The 16,707-nt window shown below is 41.0% G+C and overlaps 1 protein-coding gene across 1 annotated transcript in view; it reads right to left on the bottom strand.

Annotated features, from left to right (window-relative positions):
* Nucleotides 1-10,121, bottom strand: part of LRP12 (LDL receptor related protein 12) — a 50,405-nt gene extending 40,284 nt beyond the window's left edge. The window contains exon 1 of the mRNA XM_021546567.3: nucleotides 9,966-10,121. Coding sequence (XP_021402242.1) covers nucleotides 9,966-10,044 — 79 coding nt within the window. The 5' untranslated portion in view covers nucleotides 10,045-10,121. The remainder of the gene's footprint in view (nucleotides 1-9,965) is intronic.
* Nucleotides 10,122-16,707: the final 6,586 nt, after the last annotated feature.

Genomic DNA, 16,707 nt, shown 5'->3' with positions numbered 1-16,707 from the left:
TAGGTAACATTTTTAGACTGATGTACAGCTGAATATTTCAAGATATGAATTCAAAAAAAGTCACTATCAAGCACCAATAAAACTTTCTGTTCCATAGGAGTGAGGACACTCTCAACTCCCCAGCAATGACCTTAACTCTCTGTGCAGATCGGACTTGAAGGATGTCATCACTGTGTAGGACAGTTGCACTGCTGCTCGTATGAATCTGCACAGTTAGAAAATAGGATTTCTTATACCAGGAAAACTCCTTATGGACTCTAAAAGCACCTATATTTGGTTTACATGGCCAGGTTTTGGTAGCAGGGGAGTTACAGGAGTTGGCTTTCTGCAAGAAGCGGCTGGAAGCTTCCATTGTGTCCAGGAGAGCCAATGCCAGTCAGCTCCAAGACAGATGTACTGCTGGCCAAGGTTGAGCCCATCAGAAACACTGGTAAAGCCTGTGATAACTTATTCAAGAAGAAAAAAAAAAGTAATTGTGCAGATATAACTGCAGCCAGAGAAGAGCAAAGTGAGTACATGTGAAAGGAACAACTTTGAAGACACCAAGATCAGTGGAGAAGAAGGGGGGGTAGGTGCTCCAAGCACTGGATCTGAGATTCCTCAGCAGAACATGGTGCAGCCGTCCCATGATGAAGCAGCTGTGCCCCTGCAGCCCATGGAGGACCACAGGGATGCAGAGATCCACCTGGACATGTGGAGGAGAGGCCCACACTGCAGCAGGTGGATGTTGAGAGGAGTCCGTGACATCATGGGAGGCCCATGCTGGAGCAGGCTCCTGGCAGGGATCTGCAGCCCATGGAGAGGGAAGCTTACACTGGAGAAGGTTTCCTGCTAGGACTTGTGACCCTGTGGAGAATCCACACTGTAGTAGGCTGTTCTTTAAGGCTGCTCTTTAAGGACTGCACCCCAAGGAAGAATGGCCCACAGTACAGCAGTTCCCACTGCTGACCATGGGAAGGGCTCAAACTGGAGAAGTTCATGGAGAACTGTCTCTAATGCAAAGAATCCTACACTGAAGCAGAAGGATTCCTCTCTCTGAGCAGCAGCAGGGATGAACTGGGATGAACTGACCTAGCCCTCAATTCCGTGTCTCCCTGTGCCACTGGTGGGCACGAGGTAGAGCTGAGAAAGGGGGGAGGATGGGAGATAGTGATTTAAGGTCTGTTTTTACTTCTCATTTTCCTGCTCCAATTTTGTTAGATTTGGTTAATATCTCTAACTTGAGTCTGTTTGGTCTACGACAGTATTTGGTGAATGATCTCTCTCAGGAACCTTATCTCAACCCACTAACTCTTTGTTATACATTCTCTATCTAGTCCAGTTGCAGAAGGGAGTTAAAAAGTGGCTTTTGTGGGAGCCTGGTGTTCAATCACAATCAGCCCACTACAGTTCCACACACAAGCTTTGCAGTTCCAACTGACAGTGGGGAAAGTGGACTGCGCTCCTCACTACAGCAAGACAACAAAGGTATAGTTCTTTCCCTAAAACCTTACTCAGCTACAGTGTAAAGGCAAAAGGCCTGTGTACTGTCCCACATTTCCACATAAGGAAAATTGGAATACCAGTATTGTACCTAAAAAGAGGTTAGTAACATTATCACTCAGCTGTGGTATATTGGATTGTTTGCATGAGAACTGTGATACTACTGAAGCTTTGTTACAGTGTGCATAGATGACAGACATAACAGATAATTTAAAATCTGGAATTGAAGTAAGACAAACTAGATGACACCTAGGCAACAGGCACTGGAAACAGCATTATCTGGATCAGCAACAACAGGGAGGTAGGTCATTAGTAACTCGACTCTATACATGCAGCTCTCAGGCACATCCTGCAGTAAAGCTGCTGGAGTGCAGAAATGCCAAATGCCAGTATCACCCAGAAAACTGATCACAAAAAAAGAAGTTTAAAAATATTGATGAAAGCTATTCACTGAATTACAAAATGTTCAAAGATCTCTACTTGTTTATTCACTTATTTGCTAAAGTAGTACAGGTCAAATGCAGGAATCTAAAGTTCCTGTAATACCCCTCTGCCTGAGAATACTTGGATAGCCAGAGATCAAGACCTCAAGCAATTTCCAAGCTCTTTCTGCATTCAAACCCTTTTATTTTTCCTTGCCCATAAGAGCAACCACTTAGACTGATGAGATGCTCATTCAGCCACTATAATATCCTCAAAATAAAAGGATGGTCCCTTTACTCCCCTCAATTTGCCCAACCTCTTAAAAAACAGCTGTTCCTGTAGATATCTTGGCCTCCTATTCCACTCTGAAAAACAGTTCTGCCACCTTTAGCTGTGAACATGCCTTAAGATATCAAAAACTTTCCCTCCCTTGCCACCTCAGCTCTCCTGTCTTCATGAATCCAACCAGACACCAGCTGAACTTTAGCCATGGAACTGACTGCTTGTTCAGTACCTTTAGGTAGGAAACATGACAAATGGGAGGTGCCCTGACAAGGGAAGCTATTTCTGCTAATTACACAATCATCCAAATCCATCCCTGTCAGTGCTTCCAGCTGCAAGTTGCTGTGATCAAGAGTCATGTGTCTGATGTCATTCATCTTCCTCACTTAAGAGTAGATATCTCTCTCAGATAATTTTAACTGACGTTTAGATCATGGAAAGGACATATGTTCTTTCTCCATACTTTTAAAAAATTACAAATTGGAAAAAATATGTGTTCTCTCAAGTCCAGTTACAAATATTTCAATGTGGTTTAAACACATTTTGAGTTAAATCCCTGTGCACTCTCCCTAAGCACTTCTCTAGAAGACAGCAAATGAAAAAAATGTAATTCTTTAGTGATGTGAAGAGCAAGCTGAAGTAAATAACAATATTACAAACACCTTAATTAGAACTCTAAAAAGAATCCCTGTGTGAAAATTACTCTGTTGAACTCTATGTGCAGGAAATATAGAAAGGGAAGGTTAAATTCTCCACTTAAATCTATGTGATAAGAGAAGCACATATGTATGGATTTGTTTACTGCATGTGATGCATTCATTATCTAAGTCCCAGTTACTACAATATCCCTAATGAAAGCTTTTATTTGAGCTACTCCACACAAATTCATAGAAGGAAAACACCCTACCAGGGTGTACTAATTCACTGAATTATAATACCCTTTGTGATGCATAGAAAAAAAGGCATTAAGCAAAGTCCTATGAAAATTCATCTGCAGCAAAAATCTAGAAGCCAAACTATATGAATGTGTGTGCCTTCTCACTACAAGGCACATGAAACAAGACTTCATTTTTCTGATCTAAACTGCTTACCTTCAGTTATTGAAAAGTTCTTTCTAAAGGAACAGCTCCTTAAATAAGTAGGATCATTAATTTTTTAAGATACATCATTGACTAGTATAAAATTATTTCTAGTAACACCAGATAGAAATTAGAAGAAAATCTTATTTTTTCCACAAAAGAACTATTCTCACAATCCTTTTGTACTTACAGAAGGACTTATCTCTCTCTCCCAATATGTGCATATGAAGCTGGAGTAATAAAACCAAGTTACAGGACCCTCTAGCAGACTAATTTTTTCTTGACTTTTAAATACAAGCAACTTCATTACAGACTTTTACCACATGCCAAAGTGTGCTCACACTGCTTGTTAGAGGATCACTCTACTGTTATATGGCTACATCTGACTTTGAATGTCTGTTCTGGTAACCCACAGGCAGTCCCAGGGGCTTCCACTTAGCAGAGGAAACATCTGCAAGGTTAACCAAAGGGTAGTCATAAATTACACACAATCAGATGGGTGAAACATGCAGGTCCCATCCCAATATATATAGTTCAAATGTACTTTCCACTCACAGAAGAACACAACTAATTCACTTTCACTGCTTTGTGGAATTTATTACTAAGTGTTAGCATGTTGAGCTATCTTGCACAACAAAAAATTCTGCAACCATATAAATGTACCTGGGAAAGTCCTGTAAGTACTAAAACTCACAAGATGCTTAAGTGAGAGACCACCTTGACTCAAAGTACTAAACCAAATGGTTTTGTGTGACTCCATTCCCCCCTTCAAAACATGCTCTATTTGTAAGCTTTCTTAATTTTGGGGAGGCTCTTATTTTTGCTTGTTAACTTCCTGACTAGTTCCAAGAAGTTGCTCCTCACAAAACAGCTGAGAAAGATATACAGAAATTCCCTCATAACCTAAAATTCAGTGTCAAAGAGAATAGCAGGGGAAAAAAAATCTAGTACATAGCTATTAAATATGCTAGCCTTGATAAGAAGACACCACCACCATGATAACAATGTACCAAAAGAAACAGTATATCCAAATTTAAAGCAGCTGTTCAGGGAAACAAGTCTGAACCACAACTTAGATTAGGGTGTTTTTGAAGTGGTTGCACAGATCTGTCAATTATGCTGAATTTGGTAGTTTTAACTTAAGATATTCACAAGAATCAATAGTGTATATTTCAAAGCAATTGTAAAGCTTTGCATAATGAATCATCAGTGAAGTAACAACTGCAGCAGAAAATCAAGTGTAGGGAACAAAAAAGAGCATCGAACAACACAAATACTTCACAATACTTCAGAGTATGGTATCATAGAGCCTGTCATAAACCACTCTGAGCATTTATTTCTACTGAGGTGATAAACACGGGAACGCAAATCTACAACCAAATTTTTTACTACCCAATGCACTGTGGTACCCAGTGTTTTCTTAAAACCATGTGAACTACAGAGGATCAATTTGCCAACTGACACCTCAAGTAGTAACTGGTACTGCAAAAACGCCACAGCTAGTAATTCTGAAATGCATACAAGCTAAAAACATCCCAAGCCGTCAACAAATCACACTCTCTCAATTACTGCCCAGCTAGATATCTCAGCTGTTCCAGTATTTTAACATAATCATTAACTATCTGGGACAGTATAAATGGAACACTAAAACTAGAAAATGCAGAGACATCTAAGAAAGTAAAACCACACTATTTACAGAGTACAAACAGAACTCATGAATTTTTAAAAAACCTGTAAGGAAATTAGTGAATTATACTCAAGTATGGAAATAATGTCTACACCTTGGGAAAGTTCAGTAATCTGGTAAAAGGCATATAATGTGTGAAGGAATGCACCTAATATACCAAAGGCACAAAGTTTAAAAATTTGAGATCTGCTAACAAACCACAAGACTGATAATAATTTTAAGTTTTAGCCAGACCAAGTACAAAACAATAAATATTTAGTGCTTAGCTGAAAATAATACTGATACAATTCACATCTATTTGATATTAAAACTGCAGGGATGGCAGTAAAGGAATCAAACAGATTCACCTGTAGGGTTCTTCCATCACCAATGCGTTAGAGCTCTTCCTCTCCTAGCAATGACAGAACAGATGAAAAAGCCATGCTCGCTACATGCTCTGCTCTGATGACAGGAATGGAGTCAGATGGCTTCTGTCATGATTCTGGTTACAATTACACCTCTGCTCTTTCTCTGGCTGACAGTAGTGCATAATAACAATTACACCGACTACCTTATATTCAATTTTCAAACTTCTTGCGATGAGGTTGTTTAAGATATGGGTTTTTTCTTCTCCCCTTGATTGTACACTGCTTTAAATATTATCCACATGACCTCACAGACATTTTGACTATAGATACAATATTGTCTCTCAACAGTCATTTGAATGTGTACGTACTTGGACAAGTTGACAAACGACTAACTTATTAGACAACATAAATTTCTACAGTGTTAAAATTAGGACATGTTCTCTTAAAGGACTACAAAACTGTTCTAATAAATGAAATGCAGTGGTTTTACCAATAATATGATTTACAGCTTAGCAAAATATATCTGTTCAGTGTATCACAAAATATCAATAAAGACTGACATTCAAGAGTTTAAGATATAGTAATTTATTAAGCCAAGCCATTCCTTTAGGACAGTCTGTTCTGGCTTTAGAGTTCAACTTCTTCAGAAAATTGAATAAACTAGCTGGCAGACTTCAATTGCTTACATGACTCAGGCTGTTATTTCAAACAAGGTGAATGAACCCAAAAAACTATTTATTCTTCCTCATTCACACCATCATTAACAAACTGACACGCCAGTAAGGTTCGGGTCCTGACAAGTGGTCTTTTATGACAATTTTACTTGTCTTCCCTTAGAACCAAATGAAGAATGAGTTATATACACATTATAGTTATCACTTCCAGCAACATCTGTACCACAGAAACCTGGAATGGTTCTAATCCAAAATTAAATGGTATAAAGCTTGTATAAGGGTACTATCTTTTTCTTTAACAGGATAAAATAGTATCAGTAGCACTGTAGTCTCAGTAGTCTTAACATAAAACACTGCTTCAATCACAATTTTGGGGAATAATCCTTTTTTGTTCTCCACTAATGTTTCTCAGTCATTAGTGCTTCCAACCAACCAAATCAAAAACCAACCTAGAGATAAAGACAATTATCCTCCTCTGCTGCCACTTCTACCTTGGAACTCTTTTAGTGTCCCTGTCCTACTACTGTAAGTATTTTTTTGACACACATTTACATCTGGAAGTCAGAAGCAGGAAGATTCATCTACTGTATCACTGCACTGACTGCTACCAACTGTACAAAACCTTATAGAAATTGCCTGTAGTCTTCCGCTCAGAATGATGGAAATTCAAATTAATATATCTGGGTGACAAATATAGTTAAGACTACATAAAGTTTGAATTTTCAGAAAGCTGAAGAAGAACCATGCTTCCAGACTCCATTCCAAAGGAAGGCATGTCCTAGTTTCTGCACTATACCACCTCAGAGACTTTTCATAACTCAGCCTCTGCTCTGAACACCAATCCCTCACAAACTGGTCCTGAAAGTGCTCCAGCACAGTACCAATCACATATAAACCACCATCCCAAGAGCTAAATAAATATCAAACAAAAGGGTAACATTAGAAATTCAGTTCTCTAACCTAAGCTCATGTTATAGCAAAAAAGAAATAAGATCAGCATCCATGGAGGTACTTTAAACATGCATAGATGTATTGTTCAGGGACATGGTTTAAAAATGGACTTGGCACTGCTGGATTTGTGTTTGAACTCTATGATCTTGAAGGTCTTTTCTAACCTAAACGATTCTATGATTCCAAGATTTATTTAATTTACAGCTGATTAATCACAGAACTTTGGTTTGAAAAATACTTCCCTCAAGAACAGGACTGATTTCTCAAATAACATTTTTCCCCTAAAATAATTACTTGCACAACATATGGTTCTGTTTTAAGCTCAGATAACTGTTATGGCCTTTGAGATAAGCAGAAATGTCTTAATATTTGTCCCAGTAAAACCTAGGCCAGGATTATGTAGAGACAAATAAAATCAATTACTTCTTGGATATAAAACTCTCAAAGCAACAGGAAGACTGTTGCCCAATGCCCTACCAAGCCATAATTCTTGTCAGTCGGTGCTATTCTAATATTTCACTCATCAGCATTCCTCCTTCTCAAATTTTTATAATTATAGTCATCATCAGAAAGAAGGTTTGAAAAATTCACCAACTACAGGGAAACAGAAAAACATTCTCTGGAGAGCTCAATGCCCACATAACAACCTTGGTGAATTTGGTATTTTAATTAGCAGAAAATTCTAAACATTTTAGCTGTGCAACTGCATAATGGAAGGAAACTCAAATGATGCACCATTGCTTTTCCAAGCATACATTTACCTTGAGTACTGCCTACTGCATTCAGAGCCTTAACATAATGATATCTGCAAGGCTCTGCTCAGCATCAACATTACAGCCCACATCTATGCTGACAGCAGTTTTGATCAAATTCATGTCAATACTAAATCAGTTTCGTTTGGAAGAGCAGTTGCACAGGAAGGTAAAATGCTTTAATAGGACATAGTTCCCAGTCTCACTTTTTTCCTCCCAATATAAGTAAATAGGAGAAATCAAACTGAAAGCTAGAGAAAGAGCTATACTACACAGTAAATGCTTGCTTTTGTTTTGGATACTATAGCCTAGGGATGATAAAGCTCCTTTCCTTTGAGCAGTGAAACTGGTCAGAACTTCAGACATTTTAAACAAAAACTGTTAAGAGAAAACTAATTCCTCATGAGGATGAAGTGACACAGAGTGCTGATCAAAATCAGAAACGCCTTCTCCTTCCTGGCTGTGGCACTAATGGATGGTGATGTGTTTCTAAGCAAGGCAGAAGAAGCTTATGAAGCCTTCTTGGCTGAACTTTCAAGTCTAGATTAAAGGTCTATGAACAACATTATCCAGAAAGAATTTAATTTGGTTGGCTTTTCTCTAACCAAAGATCATGTTTGTGATTTAAGTTTGTGTAAGGGAAATGCTGACAGTAACACCTATATTACAGTATCACAGTTCAAAACATTTTACTTAGGTCAGGCTGATGAGGAATATCACAATTAAAGTTTTGACTTTTAATTTCAATTCTGTGATGAGTATAATAAAAACAGCAGACTAAATCTGTTAAAAAACCTTACCACAGAAATTAATTTTTTTAAGTACATTAAGTACACAAACAGAAGAACAGCTTAATATATCCAAACTTGAGATTTTTGCTACCGCTTCCTGCTCCACCATTAGCTAACTCCTTTTCAGTTGTGCTTGCAGTTTACCTTTTGACATGAAACGCTTTTGCCTTACCTAATATGCATTTAAGACTGGTCACTACCTCACTTTCTTCATGCAAATAACAGCCCCTCAAAAATGAAACTTTACCAATGTAACTATTTGGTTATGGATAGTGGCATAGTTGTAGTTCTGATTGAAGAAGGCTTCTTTACTTTTCTACTCATGTAGATACAAAATGGGAAAGGCTCCTACAATTTTATGTAGTACATTACATTTCTGGAGTTTGGACTGATAGTTGTTGCACAGGCATGTGCTGGACAAACACTTAACAAAGGTGAAATCTGAAACATCTTGCTATTCCAAACACAAGCTTGCTTTTTCAACAGTGAAAGAGGCTCCAATTTCTTGTGTTTAATTGTGTGTTTAGAGCAAAGGCATCTACTTCAGAAACTGCTGAAGCAGGGCCCCTGTCGCTGTCCTCCTCAGGGCAAGGCACATGCCCAGCTCTGTGCCAAAGGCTGCTTCCTCCTCTTGAGGCTCGACTTCATAAAACAAACACAACTTCCTGAGAAAACACGAGACGACTCTCTTTGTCAAGTATCTGTGGTTTTGATCTGCCATGTGTCAGTGGGCCACCTTTACACTGTAAAAACCAACCTCAGTACGTTTACACAAATACTTTTCATTAGCAGTTCTGTTTTAAAGATGGGCTTATATCCAGGAATATACCCGAATCCTATTCGGGTATGAACTGCAGAGACGCTGAGCAGAAGCAAAGGTCCCTGGAAGGTCTTCCAGGCCTGTGCTGATGTGTCACAAACTCATCCCAGCGCCAGCCCCCGACTCCGCGGCCCGGAGGGGCCGCCCTGCCCCCGGCACCAGGCCTCGCTCGTCCTGGCCGGACGTGGAACATCTCCCAAGCATCCATCCCCATTATCCACAGGCAGCGATTACTCGTGACTCAGAGGATTTGGGGCTGGCTTGTTTGTGCGGCCCCGCGCCAACTCCGGAGTTCCCGGCAACGCACATCTGCGGGAGAGCCAGCCCAGGGCAGCTGGGCCGAATCCCAGAACCCCGGCCGCAGTTTTGAGGACTTCCCAGAGGAGATTTCCATCCACCCCCACAAATAATAAATAAATAAATTAACAACATACAAAAAAAATCCCAAACAAACAAAAAACAAACAAAAAAAACCCCGGAGCGAATTCTGGAGCAGTCGAGCTCGAAGGAGGAGCCGGGGCTGGGGCAAGAAGGGAAGTACGGGGCCACCAGCCGGCCGTGGCGGCGGCCCCGAGAGGCAGCAGGGACCCCGCCGAGGCCGGCCGGGAGAAAGGCCGCTTTGTTCCCCCTCCCCCGCGGCCGGAGGCGGACGGGCGGCGTCACTGCCCGGTACCTACCGCAGCAGGAGACGACGAGGAGCAGGAGTTGCGCTGACCTCCAAGCCGGGGAGCCCTCTGCGCTCCCCCAAGGGGCCATAACACCCGCCCGCGGGGAGGCGGCGCGGAGCCGGAGCTGCCACCGTCGCGCCCCCGACACGGAGCCGGAGCTGCCGCCGCCGCAGGAGGGCCCGGCGGGGCCTCGCCCCCTCGCCCGCCGGAGCCGCCGCCTCGGGGAGCGCTAGCGGCCCGCACGCCTCGGCCGCCCGCCCGCCTGCCGAGCCATGAGCCGCCGCCGGCCTCGGCCTCCCTCCCCGCGCGCCGCTTCCTCCTCCCGGCTGGGCTCCGCCGCGGCTGCGCACTGCCGGCACGAGCGCGTGGAGCCGCTCCCGGCAGCCGCGGGCCGGGCGGGGCGGAGCGGCGGCCCCAGACGCCGGGGCGGGCCGGGCCGTGCGCTCGGCGCGGCACCGCCCCGCCGCCTCCTGCGGCTCCTCCTCCGGCTCCTCCTCCTCCCCTCCCACTCCGGCGCCGTCGGCTCCGCCGAGGTTTGGCCCGCCCCGTCCCAGCGAGGGGCCGGCGCCGCCGGGGAGGCTGGGGCTACGTCTGGAGGAGCTGAGCAGCCCCGGCCCACAGGACGGCCCAGTGGTGTTTGAGTGCGCCGCTCTCCGCCCTGAGTAAAACTGCCTGGATCCAAACGCAGTCTGTAAAGCACAGGGGTGCGCTGGCAGCTGGCGGCTGCTGTGCTTCTGACCTCCACATCTGCAGTTCAACAGTGAGACCGAAAAATTAGAGACCGTGGGAGCACAAAAAGCACAACTGCTGTACATGCGAAATTACGGACCTCATAGAAACTCCTTGTGACCCTTTCTGTTCGATGACAATTGCTTGTTTTCCTTCTGCATAGTTACCTCTTGTCAAAACCAAGTGGGATTCACAGCGCAATTTTGATATTTCACTTTAATTTTGCCGTGCCTGTTGCAGACCATGAGAAGTGTTTATTGACCATGTTTGACTAGAACCATTTCTTTGGAATAACAAAGTATTGCCATTCCTGAGAAAAGCAAAACTTATTTTGGTAAGGCCTTACAGCTACCTCTTGAAAGCAGACATGTTGAGTCAGACCAGAATTCTTGCTCCACAAATCGTTATTGCTATGGAGAGTGCTCTATGCTATTTCTTCTCATTCATCTCAGTTTTTCATAGAATCATTAAATCATTTTGGTTGGAAAACACCCTTAAAATGATTGAGTTCAACTGCAAATATAACATTGCCAAGTCTACTACTAAACCACATCCCCACATGCCACATCTACATATCCTTTAAATACCTCCAGGAATGGTGAGTCAACTGCTTGCCTGTTACAATGCTTGACAACCCTTTTTGTGAAGAAATGTTTCCTAATATCCAATAACTTTTTCTGTCAAGACTTGATTGTTCTGTGATTTCTCCTGCATTTGTTTCCAAATCGATATCTATTTGGGAAGGAAGAGAAATATATTGGGGTGGTGTCTCATTTGAAAGGGAAAATATGTTTATTTAAGGGTGAGCTTTGGGATGAAGATTCAGTATTAATAATTGTCATGAAACAGGGAAGGGAACCCAGCCAAGCATGAATGCTTTCCAAGTCTGGGAAGTTGTTGTCCAGAAACACCCTGGGGTGGCATCATTGAGTTTAACAATTCTCAGTGGATTAGTCTTCACTACATTGGCCTTTAGTCACAGTTTGAACCTATGAGTGTTCATCTCTCCAAAGCCATGAGTTTGCACACAAAATCAACATTTCATGGAAGAAGAATACTCAACCTGTAGTTTTATACAAATATGTAAAGCATTCACAGCAGCTTGGCCAACAATCTTTTAGGTTTCATTCTTCTCACAAGTCTAACTTCTTCAGTGAAACCTCAGGTGGTCTTTTTTATCCCATTCCTGTATTTTTTTTTTAATTATTAACAATGGGGCACTGAAGGAGTGCTCAGGATGTCTGGTCTGTAGCTTCTGAGAGAAACATTACTGCTTTTATGAACAGACACCACACAAAACCTATGAACACACAGGGACTTCTAACCCTCAAACATAGTTATAGCTGAAACTGGGAGGTGTGATATGATTCTGTTCCCATAGATTTTAGTTGCGTAACAAAGAAGACAACACTAATTATCTCTTAAGATTAAATGCAATTCCATACAACTCAAATATCTCTGTTGGCAAGACTACTTTTAACTTACTGCACAAACAAGTGGCTACCCTTTACCATGTACCCAAGTTGATCATTCATGACAGGGAGCAGAGCATCTACCCCTGGCATCAGGGGCTTAATTCCAACAGCCTTCTTAAATATGCAGAGTGAAGACTGCTATGCAAGAGAGTCTTGCCTCAGTACTAAATGAGCTTGGCAAACCAATGGTGAGATACCAAAGGGATGATCTAAAGAAAAAGAACAACTGCAGGAAGCCATTTTCCTGCATATGAAATGAGCCAGATCTTCTAAGTCCAGGGAAGAAAATGTGTTAGTAGTCCAGATAAAACACTCAGGATGTCAAGCAACATTTACTCACATAACACCCTTAGTAGGTCCATCAGATCTACAAACTTCTTTCCTAGCCAAATAAAAAGTCTTATTCATTTTTGGCATTTTTTTGCTACTCCTTTTGGTCTCTGCTGAGAGCTTTCTTAATCTCTTTGATGTTTTGGGAGAATATTTTTACTCCTATGCCTGAAAAGTATGTTGTAAATCACAGTCATAACTTTATGTACATGAAATTCTAATCATGACTGCATTTTTTGTTTGGATTTTTTTTTCTGTACTGTTATCTGAAGATGACTAATAGAAGTTTATTACTGGGAATAATTTTAAACTGGCACAGATGTTGACAGCATCTTTCTTTCGTATTTGAAGGCAGGTGAAGATTAAACAAAGCACACATGCTTCACCTTGAACCAAATCAAGATTGCTGTTACAGGCAGTTCTTCTTCTGTCTGATGCTTTAGGTTGGCACATGAAGTTACTGAGGCAGCTTCAGCAAGAATTATCAGGCACCCACTGACAATATCAGCATATGATTTTTTTCTGCCTGTACTTTTCTTTGGAACATTATTATGTTTTTACTGATGATTTGAGTGCAGTCACTTCAGTTTCATTTTACTTCCCGATAAAAGCACATCCTTTTTGCCATCCTTGCTCTTCTTTTTTTCCCCTTTTCCTCATCAGTTTTCCCAGTTCAGACTACGGTGTTAGCTGCTGCGTCCCCCCTTGAATCCACGGGGATAGAACCCCTGTGGGGCCCAGCCAGCTGGGCAGTGGGGCGAGGCAAGCAGAGGGAAGGAACTTCTCCTTGGATCCCAGGGGGCTTGGAGAAGCTCCCACGTGAGTCCAAAGATGAGCTGGTCCCACAAGCAAAGGAAAGAGGCACTCTCCCTCAGGATTAGTTCCAAAGTTTAATGAGGGCCACATCTGACCTCAAAGGGCACCCAAAGCAAGAGAGAGGGTCACCTGGCCCAGAGCAGCCAATATAGGGGGGCAGGGAAAACCGAACAGCCAACGGGGGAAGGACATGGGAGCGGCTCTCAGGGGGTGAGGCCTCAGAGTGACCACTGAGAGGGGGTCGGGGAGGAGTCCCAGCCAGGGTCCAGTTACCTGGTGACCCTGGGGGAAGGGTCTGGACAAAGGGGAAGGGTCACCAGGTGATGGACACATCACCTGGCAGGATACAGGCAGATGGGTTGGAGTTTGGTGGACATACAGCTACTGATGGGAAAGCTGGGATGAACAAACAGGTACAAAGAGGGGATATGGAGGGACAAACCATTATGGGGGGGATATACAGTGCAAACACAACTCTACAGTTAGCAAATGCCACCCACAGATTTAACAGCAGTTTTATGCCCCATTGTGAAACTACTCCACATTTAATTTCTTTCTCTCTACTCCTGCTCTGTCTGTGCAAAATGAATGCACAGAAGATCTTACAGTGTCTCCCTGATGCCAAGACCTCGTTGGAACTCTCAGCACCATTTTAATAAAAAGTGATAATGAGGACAATTTAAGATGTTGACTAGATGTCAGCTAAATAAAGAAATAGTATTCTTCTTTTGCCAATCACATTATTTTCTGTCCCATAATTTCCCTTTACATGAAGTCATAAGAAATATTGCTATAACAGTACTAATATTTAACTTTTTGGTGAGCCACTTTACCACATCTGAATTTACTTGAATTTACTTCTGTTTTTTGCAGAAGTTTATCATAAGAGGGACAGCAATGGAATTTGAAATATTCTTATTAGTATTTTAAAAACCAACTATTTATAAACATAGCTAATAGGCAGCAGAGGAAGTAAATTTCTCTTCTAGACTTATGTTTATTTTGCAGCCCAACATATGAACACTGGGACAAAAGTTATTTGCGCTAACTATTCAGTAATTTATTTTTTCTAACAAACAGTGGTTTGCACAGCAGTTGTCTAAAGGGTGCTACTAAATTACATTTTTATACGACGTTAATTTTAACACTAGACCACAGCTACCTTGAATCTAAAGTACCCTATATAACTTCACTGTAAAAAGATGAAAGACAGTGGAAGATGTCAGAAATGTCTGGAGCAAGGCCATTGTGCTAAAAATATATCGCATACATCAGAATCTGCTTACAGTGTGCTGGTGTACATATTCATATTGCTCTTTCATACTGAAGGAAGTATATCAAATGTGTTAAGTCATCATTTATTTCCCTGGTATTTATTATTAGTATCACTGCGCAGTCTAGAGGTCAGTCAAGAGCAGGGTCCCATTTTGCTAAGGACTCTACAAACACAGGACGTGCTGTACATTTAGCAGTGAAAATAGTCCAAATATAGTTTGGCTAACAGCAAATGAAGTGTTCCTGTAGAGAGTGACGGTGTAGCTGCATCCTTGTAGCTTGCATCCACCCAAACTAATTTTGTAGGGCACATTAGTTTAAGCACTTATACTCCACTACCTGCTTCTGGGGTTCATGTTTGTTTCTTCAAACCACTGCAGACCACTTGGAGTAAATCACTGCTCTTTTTTCATGCTTTCTGGACTGAGGACTTATTTGTAGACAGTTTGTAATCTCTTTGCCTAGGAGCTAAACAAAGTAACTGTATCCCTTAGAAGAAAGGGATTTTTGTACAAAGAAGTTTTAAGAACTGTCTAGAAAATTTCTTACTTCAGTTAAAAGTACTTCATGTCCCGGTTTTCTTTGCTCATCATCCAAATCTGGACTGTCTTACATGTATCAGATATTATGCTTTAAATATTTTTACAATTTGTTTACATTCAACTGACTCTACAGAATAAATCATGAGTTGTAGTCATAAGCTCTGTAGTTTCTCTGACAGTAATAGCACTTCTGTCATATGCTGCATGAATTGCAGTTGCCTAATTTTGCAGTTTTAAACAGTTCTGGAAATGTTGCCCAAGCTTATTCATTTATTGAAGTACATAGCTGTTCATGAAAGGAACAATCAAACAGAAGTACCATCAATTTGGAATAAGCCATGTGACAAAGTTTGACCTAATTCAGCCTGCAATTACACCACATAACTTACTGCTTAGATAAGTACAACGTGGTAACACCACCAGTATTACAACTGCTTTTATTCATTCCTTATTGTTAAGTAAAAGCAGCTTAACTCTTACTGTGGCAATGTGGACCTAGATGACAGGCAAAGATCAACAAGTGTGGTGATATCTTCGTTCTTCTGCCTGCTTCCTTAGTAACAGCCCCAGAAGTGCTTTAAGAACCATTATATTAGCATTATTTTACTACAAAATTTCCAGTGCATTTGATAAACATCAGGGGTTATCTCAAGTGGTTGAGTAGTATCAGAAGACAGGAGATTATCAGAGTCTATAGTTGCATTGCATCTCAGAAGAAGATTTAGTCTTTCACTCCAGAAAGACTCCTCTTAGAGACCTAAGGCTGCTTTTTCCAGCCATTCTCACACCTTTGGATTTATTTTCTCAGGATTAAGGAACCAGATCTGCTTGTTGATACCTGGAGAAACTTCCATCACTGAAATCTCTGTTTGATTTTTACACATTACTGAGTAAAACATAAGGAAGGCCTGAGTTTAAAGTCCAGTAAAAACAATGTATTTATAGCTGAATATATTTGTATAAAGATTTCAAGTATCTTTTAACAATTATCCAATCACAGAAGGAGCTCAGCTGTTCAGCTGATCAATGGATATAATTAAGAACAAACTATTATTTTAATTTTGGAACAAACCCAAAGACCAAAAGAAAGAGAAAGTCAAAAAATCCTGAATATGCAGAAAACCCCAAAAACAAACAAACAAACAAACAAAAACCACAAAAAAAAAAAAAAAAAGGAAAGAAAAATCCAAGACAAATGACTTTATGAATGCAAGAAAACCCAAAAAATCTCATCAATACTAACAGAATATTTCATGAGCAGTTTTCAAAACCTAAGAAGCTAATTAGTTAGTATGGAAAGAACTATTAAAAAGCTGACAAGTTGTGGTTTTTTGAGGAGTTTTATTTCAATTTTTAAATTAGATTTATTTTTTCTTACATACAATTTTTGAAGCAATTATCTTTTCAAGCTCTATACTGACACTGGTAATATTCTTGATTTTTAATTAGATTAAATTAGAACCTCCTTTATCTGTCCTGCACATGCAGATTATGTCTCCACTGGCCATTAAAGCAGAAACAGCACAAAGTCTGTAGTGAACTATCTAAAGTGCAGCAGTTTAAAGTTACTGACTTTATTAAAGT

This window comes from Lonchura striata, chromosome 1 (assembly GCF_046129695.1).
Source record: "Lonchura striata isolate bLonStr1 chromosome 1, bLonStr1.mat, whole genome shotgun sequence".
Classification (NCBI taxonomy): Eukaryota; Metazoa; Chordata; class Aves; order Passeriformes; family Estrildidae; genus Lonchura; species Lonchura striata.
This window is presented reverse-complemented; position numbering and strand designations above follow the sequence as displayed.